The sequence below is a fragment of the Monopterus albus genome, unplaced genomic scaffold, assembly GCF_001952655.1.
Source record: "Monopterus albus unplaced genomic scaffold, M_albus_1.0 scaffold69.1, whole genome shotgun sequence".
Classification (NCBI taxonomy): domain Eukaryota; kingdom Metazoa; phylum Chordata; class Actinopteri; order Synbranchiformes; family Synbranchidae; genus Monopterus; species Monopterus albus.
In genome coordinates this window covers 1,246,989-1,254,789 of record NW_018127949.1, presented here as the reverse complement: position 1 = coordinate 1,254,789, position 7,801 = coordinate 1,246,989, and the positions used below count along the sequence as shown (strand labels likewise).

Genomic DNA, 7,801 nt, shown 5'->3' with positions numbered 1-7,801 from the left:
TGTAGGTTTTCACCTGATGCCCATATGGTAGTGTCATCAGCAAACAAAACCACTTTCACTAAATCAGAAACCTTGCATATATCATTAATGTATAATATAAATAATTTAGGTCCCAAAACAAAACCCTGAGGCACTCCACATACGATGTCCGGCTCACTCGATTGGTATTCACCCAACTTAACAAATTGACGCCTCTGTGTCAAATAACTTCTAATCCATTTCTTACCTGGCAGGTTTTAGCCAATCAAATATGTCCTTCCTGTTGACTAAGTCTATTGTGTTAATAACCACAGTAGGTGATCACAATCTCCATGGCAACCTTCCATGACACCATCTCTCATATAAAAATACTCTCCAAAGCTATGTGCTTTATTAAACTTGCTATAAGGCCAAATAAATTATCTGTTACACTGATGTCTTTCTAAGTGGCCAGCTGCTGAACAAATTTTTCTACCACATTAACCATATGGGTCAAAAGACTCAGTGTCTTTTAATTATAAGTCCTGTTGTATCTCCACAGTGATTTGGAAATTAATTGCTTCTTCCAAAGAATTATTTTAAATAACTTCAAAATATCTGGTTTCTTTTTTATGTAACCGTGGGAAACCTTTGGTTTTTGGCATTTACAAAGTTACTGCAACATTCATCAACCACTTCCTCCTTTTGTATTGTTGCTATTTTCTGCCAAGGGCGGATGTGGAATTCTGTCTTCTGCTAGTGCCACAATCTGTTGTAATGCTATCTGCCTGTGAATCACACCCACACCAGTGCATGCAGATTCAGATAGTGTTCTTCCTCTTATCATTTTGTAGCTTCAGTGGGTGTACTCAACATAGAGCTTTAGCCTTGACTCCTGCCACATGAGAACCTCTTTAATATTCTCACTGTCCCATAATGATCTTTTTGCCTGATTATGTCCACGATGATGACGTGCCCGCTACCTGAATGTAACTGAGACAAGTACTGAGAGCTCATGTTAAAATCTCCCATGCTATCACTTCCTTTCATAGAGAAGAAACACATGTTTCCGACTCCAGCAGCAGCTCCAGTGCCAGCTCTCCTGTAGACATGGCGGATGGACAAAATGTATGCACACTGGAAATAAACAGCTCTACTGAGAGGTGAGATTCTTACTTGCACTACTGCTCTCGTTCAACACTCCCTCTACTTATAAACAACACATTTGAAACTATGGCACCTGCTGCCAATCAAAATGTCAGAAACAGCTTTTTAATGGCTACAGAGAACAAATAAAAAAGACATCACCCCATTTCTTACATGACTTAGTAAAATAAATATAAAGAAAGGAATGATGTAACAAGTGCTGAAATGTCGCTGGACTGGTTTAAGTGGTTTCTGGAGGTTTCCAAAAGCAGACTTTAGCTGAAAAATAATTATAACCAGCACTCAACCCGAAACATTTATAGCTCAAACAACTTTGCAACCAGAATTTAAATGGGTTGTTCAAAGACAATTAGATGTCCTTACCTATACAGACACTCACACCAGTATAATGGAAGAAGGCGATCATATGAAGCACAAAATTCACCTTTTATTAGCTTATTCACCACATCACAAACAACCTAAATTTCATCTGAGGAATTAAAGGTGGAGTTGGAGTCGAGACGTCGCTGAAGAAATTATTGTAACGCAAACAATGACTGTTCTTAGGAATGTGGGACCTAAGGAAACGGTCACCTCTTACCGTTCTTACAAGTCAGCTATTTCAATTGCTTTGGGTGTGAAGTGTCAAGATTTAGATGCATATTAAAATATGTACAATGCAATTAAACATTTGTTGTGTTTTTCTCAAGCCTTGGCCCTATTATGCCAGAAGAGAGAGATATCAAGGTCAAGCAGGCAGATTTGAAAAAACACCTGACACTAACAGAAGTGGATGGGAAACCAAGGTATGTTTGTCTGTGAAAGACAAAATTGCCTCATTGTTGTTGGACTGTTGACTGGACAGCTTAGACTGAGAAATATGGGAAAGTGTAACCTTTGCAGCCCAGAGGAAAAAGAATACAGGGACAAATGCTCCCTGTTCAAATTTTTTGTTTTTCTATATTCGTAATCATTAATGAAAACACTAAGACCACATATGTGTGTGCCACACTCACTCCTGTCTGTTCTACTGCCGGCCTGTCTTCATCTCACAGACTTCATTTTAAAAAACAGTTCACATCAGGTGATGCTGGTAGCAATGCTGTTTGTCCTCATTTTTCCTTTTGCAGGTAGAAATGTCAGGCTTAATGCAGCACTGCAGGAGTGGTGGGTTTCAGAGCTGTACTGTGTGGAAATTAGGGCATGTAGTCAAAGTGAGATTTACAAACAGCACTTAACTATAATTGTACAAAGTCCATATTCTCAAACTCCCTTAAGACCTAGAAAATTGCACTGGTTTACTTCTCGGCTACTAAGACAAACACTATTTATAGAAAATCTGGATTTCATATGGATGTATAGTGTGAATATAATACAAAAAACAATAAATCCATAGTACAAATGTCAAATAGTGCATGAAGGAAAGCTACAGAATGACTCTAAAAGCATGTGCTTGTGTGTCACAGTGTGTCATTGTGGACAGGCCAGCCACAAACAGTGTGCCTGTTCCACAGAGGAGACCAAATTATGGCAATTAATGACCTGCATGTCAGCAGCGTGGATGAGTACAACATGTTTATCAGCAAGTCACTCAAGAGCGAGGTATACTGAGTGTTCATACACAAAACACTAGCACATCGTCGCTGTTTGTATACATCCGTGCAGTCCATCTGACAGGCAAATGCGTTCTCTTTTCAGATAAAACTGACCATCCTACGTCTACCTGGATGCCAGCCTCTGCATTCCCCAAACTGCCAATGTACTGAGTGACTGGGAACAGACTGTCAGAGATGAGACAGTGACTTCTTTTGTCTTGAGTGTTTTTAAAAGATTCTTTGAGGCACCTCCTGTTTTCATTTGGTGGAATCATGCCAGATTACACAACAGTATTTTCCAAGGTTGTGGCCAATTCCCATTGATCTGACACTCTAACCTTTCGTTTACTTTACTGAAAGTATAGACAGAAAACTTAATGTGAAGATACAGGTTATAAATGAAGGATATTCAAATTACTTTACCAATCTCATACAGCATGACAGAGATTATACGTACATAGAAAAATTACTTTACCAATCTCATACAGAATGACAGAGATTATACGTACATAGAAAAATGCGTGGTGTGGAAACTGATTTGTATGATTCACAACAGGTTGATTGTCTTGTTTTTACTGTAGATGTTTGCTCTCTAAGTTGTCCGTAGAAGGAAACAAATGTATTTCCTCATACTGCATAAATGATGTCAAAAAAAAAAAAAAAAAAAAAAGGAGCCCAGATAGGTGTGTACATGAGATAAAAAGTAAGCTGTGCGAGACGCAGTGGAACGAGTGGTGCAATGGGCACAAGGTTATTCACAGATTTCTTAAACACAGGACACCAAATAGTGCTAACAATAAAAATGTTTTCACACTTTAATCCAAGATGACAGGAAGCAGCAGTGTTCATCTGTGGTTTAAATAATATGAAGGGCATAAGCCAAGATGCTCTCAGTCAACATTTATGATCCAAATATAGTCATTCAGTTATTTTTGATGCGTAAAGATATAGCCTACAGTACTGCAATAAATTCTGAATCTACGTTTGTATCATACAACAGCTCAAGGAAAAACTGAATTGCATGACTAGTTATGAATGCAACCACCCAGAAAAGCAGATTCATATCCAGTTTGCTCAGTCTCTAGTGCCTGCAATAAGGTTTCCTTCTATTTCCTGATAATTACACTTTACTGAGAGTATAAATAGAAGGGTACGGTAACACTGCATGTTAAAAAGTCTCCTCTGTATATATTCTGTTAGTAACGACCTACACCAACATTTATAATTTCTTTTTACTTATCTTGAGAATAATTTGGCATTAATGAGGGGTAGATGAGTAAGATGTAAGAAGAGACCAGTGTTTCCTGCATTTCACGCCTGAGGAAGAGTCCTGTAAATTAGTATGCAGACAGGATGGTGCAGCACCTTGGGCTCTGTTTCACCTATTTCACTCTGATTTGAAACAGATAATGTAGGTTTAATATAACTTCTCTTTAAATTGCCTAGTAAGCAGTGCCACTTTCGAACAATGACATCAAATGGTCTTTATCTGCCACTTGATGTGCTGCAAAGCAATCTGAGTTTTACATTTAAAATGCTTTTTTAAAATTATATCCACTGACCAGTGTCCATGAAGGGCAAAGCCAATTTTTGCCTCTAAACTCTGAACATCAAATGACATTATCATCAGATACTGTCAGTATTGAGACGAGTGATTTTTTTTTGTCCATGAGATCATATCAGCCAAGTTTTAATGGCACTGTTACTGTATATGGGTCGAACATAGACATTTTTCAGAACATTTATTTTTAAAGGCCATTTTTCAACTGTGATTTTCAAGATGTGCTGTATTATAAATACATGTTATTATAAAGAAATGCATAATTTGCAATGGTAAAGCAAATACAGGATGTGTTGGGACACTTTCATTTGTAAAATATTAAAATATTACTACTGTCAAAATGATAACCTTTTGTATTTCTGTAACAGCTTTTTGTTGGACTGTGGGATAGAAGAGACAGGTTTTACTTGTCACCTGTTCTTTTTGCACCTACATAACAGGCTTCAGTACTTACACAGCAAAATTAAATAACTGTGGAACTATTTGTAAAACTAAGCAACAAAATTGAATTTTCCCAGTTGCTTTGTTTCCAAAATCCATAAAATTGAGTAGAAATTAAACCATGTAAAGTTTCAAGTGCACATTTCATTGCTGTTTCAAGACCCACAAAACGGCATTTTTACCTTTAGTAATCCTGTTTGCTTTTCAGGCATTATTGGTTCATTGTTCTTTTCACTGAAGGAAGATTAAGAGCCAAAGGGTACCTGTACAAAGCTTATCTTGCTCAGGAGGATGAATGCTTGAAGGTCCAACCGGAACATCCAGTTTCCTTCCTTATCTCATCACCCTTCAGAACTAAACATATGCAGTCATCACTATCATCATATTTTACTAATACTGTACAGGATTATATAACAAAAGATTTTCTCCTACTCTCACTCCCTTTTTGTTATTTATATGATAAACTCCCCATTATTTCTGGATATTCTTTTCAAAATAAGTTTCCATTTAAGCACTCCAGTCAACCCAATTTCACTCATGCCTGAGGGAAGAATACCATATGCCATTATTATTAGAAATGGCCAAAAAAAGAAGGGCTTGCTGGGAGCACAGTGGTTTTTACATCAGTCGCAAAGGACAATGGGAGACAAAGATAACACAGATGTGATATAAAACAAGAAGCATTAATAAGAGGTGAGCTAAAATGTCTAGATGTGGCTTTAAAACAGCTGTTTCCTAGGCAACTTTCTTCATTAACACTAAGTTATGTACTCATAACAACTGATGGAAACTTGCACAAGTCTTTAGTGTTCTTGGTGTATGCCAAGAAGTTCTTACGGTCCCTTTAAGAAAGTATTAAATGAGAAAAAGAAATCATTGGTAGATTAAATTGCTAATTATACTACTATTATACTACATACACTGTGATATACTGTAGGAATGTACAGTGGTTACAATCTAGATTTTAAGGTCAACATTCCTCTTCACTCTGGGACCTGACATCGAACACACACACAGCTTAGGCAGATGTGATAAGCTGAAGATGTACCCAATCTTTTACAAAGATTGAGATATTAAACACTACACTACATCTCTGCTGTCTCAGAGGTAAACTATCAACAGTTCTCACAGCACGCTGTTCAAAGCAACCTTGCATTTTCAAAGCCACTACAAAACCCAAACAGGAGTTATGTATGGGCATGTCCCAATTGCGCTGCCAAGTTGGCACTCCAAGACTGTGTCATTGACTCAGCACTTTGAGCTCCCATTGACTTGTATTGCAAACAATAAAGCTGAATCAATTAAAAAGTATAAATGTTATAAAAATGTTGAGTACAAGCAGGGATGTCCCTGAAGAGTTGAACAGATGACCTGTATAGCTGAAAGTATGCTGGACTTATAAAGACTTATATTACAGCATCCACACAGTTAAGCTCAACTGTAACCTGAACCACAGTGCAATTACTTTTGACACAGGTTAATATGTACAGATTAATGTGGCAAAAAAGAAATGTTGAACATTAAATTTTATTATCTCAAACATAAAATTTGATTAAATACAAAAGACACATACAAAAAAAAACAGGAACTGTACAGCTTCAAAGAAGCACACTGGTGACAAACAGTGTCAACACTGGAAATGGCCACAGCAGGCAGCCACACGTCCCATTAATTTGCTGTAGCTCCAATGTAAAATGCTTTTGGATGACACAGGTCTACTTGTGGTCATGATGCATGTATGAACTGAGATCATGTTTACATAAAGCACCTTCCAGAGTAATTTGAACTAAAAAAAAAAAAAAAAGAACCACGTTAGTTATTGAAGTTGTATGTTTTGCTGCACATTGAAGTGGTATCGACATATTTTTATAGATCTACAGTCTACTTTATCACAGTCCTCTGCTCTAAAATGCTGTTGTTATGGACTAAAAGGTAATAAAATAAGTACTGTTAAAATGTGTTAATACAGCCTTTGAAATACTGAGCATGAACTGGTTTTGCTCTTGTTACCGAGGAGCAGCAGAGATGATCTTGAGAGTAGCTGCAAATCATTTATCACTAAATAAACTACAGTTTGGCTTTAGTTTCCATGAGCCACTCACTAAAGCACTTCTCCATAGCCTTCCTGCTAGCCCAGCTGCCATTATTGACTGTAGGGATGATCTTGAGAGGCTGGAGCCACTGGACGAAACGCTTTAACTCCAGAAAACTGCTGTGTTCGCTGTATGGGATTCCTGTCAAGAAAACAGGAATTTCCATGATCTTGTAAACAGATGTTGATACTTTAAACAAATCTTTGCATTTGTCAAAGAAAAAAAATTAACAAAGCCTCGCCAAAAAAAAAAAAAAAAAAAAAAAAATTTTAAGCCTGAAGATTACCCACAGTTTTTTTTTTCCACAAGGTTATTTCAAATGTCAGTTGTAATAATCACAATTTGTTTATAAAAAGAGACAGGCCGGCAGTGATTTCTCCATTAGAAAACATCAAGCTCAGTAAAAACAGAAGAACTATTGTTTGAGGTAAAAACGCCGTCACTGAGCCAAACAGGTTTGTCAGACAAGCAGCAGGGCAAAGTCTTGGAAGAGGACCCCAGATGTTCAACAAGGTGACCTGCAGGCCCAGACTGGTGCCCACATTTCAGAAGCTGAAACATTAAGCTGCCTCCATTTTGATCTCCCTTCGCCCCTGCACAGGTTTAATGTGCTCCACAGATCTAGCTGAAACTAAGCCCACTCAAGTATGGATTTGATCCTCCCACATGCAGAGGCCAGTACTAGGAGCTGCAGTACTGTAGCATATGGCCAGGGAGAGCATGGACGAGGAGATAAACAAGGCAGAGAAAGAAACAGAGCAAACTCAAACCAGATGGTTGATGATGCTGATGAGTCTATTCAGAACACAAAACAAAATGGAGGACACCAAGAAAACAAGGATAAATCAAGTCATGACCCATTTCAGTGCCAGGATTTAATCCTAGTTAAATCTCTAGACCCAGGATCCTTTTGCTCATGCGCCCCTTTGTCACCCAAAACTGTCCCAAGGCCTAATGTTTATCCTCACACTCTTCTCCTCTCCCTCCCCCCCCCTCCCCCCACTGTC

The 7,801-nt window shown here is 37.9% G+C and overlaps 2 protein-coding genes across 2 annotated transcripts in view; one reads left to right on the top strand and one right to left on the bottom strand.

The window, feature by feature from the left end:
- The window catches only part of LOC109963041 (pleckstrin homology domain-containing family S member 1), an 11,902-nt gene extending 8,798 nt beyond the window's left edge, over window positions 1-3,104 (top strand). Inside the window, exons 14-17 of the mRNA XM_020605292.1 lie at window positions 1,011-1,121; window positions 1,815-1,910; window positions 2,571-2,706; window positions 2,803-3,104. Of these exons, the coding sequence (XP_020460948.1) occupies window positions 1,011-1,121; window positions 1,815-1,910; window positions 2,571-2,706; window positions 2,803-2,874 (415 nt within the window). The 3' untranslated portion in view covers window positions 2,875-3,104. The remainder of the gene's footprint in view (window positions 1-1,010; window positions 1,122-1,814; window positions 1,911-2,570; window positions 2,707-2,802) is intronic.
- Window positions 3,105-6,562: 3,458 nt separating this feature from the next.
- The window catches only part of dclre1a (DNA cross-link repair 1A (PSO2 homolog, S. cerevisiae)), a 13,409-nt gene continuing 12,170 nt past the window's right edge, over window positions 6,563-7,801 (bottom strand). Inside the window, exon 9 of the mRNA XM_020605041.1 lies at window positions 6,563-6,935. Within this exon, the coding sequence (XP_020460697.1) occupies window positions 6,769-6,935 (167 nt within the window). The 3' untranslated portion in view covers window positions 6,563-6,768. The remainder of the gene's footprint in view (window positions 6,936-7,801) is intronic.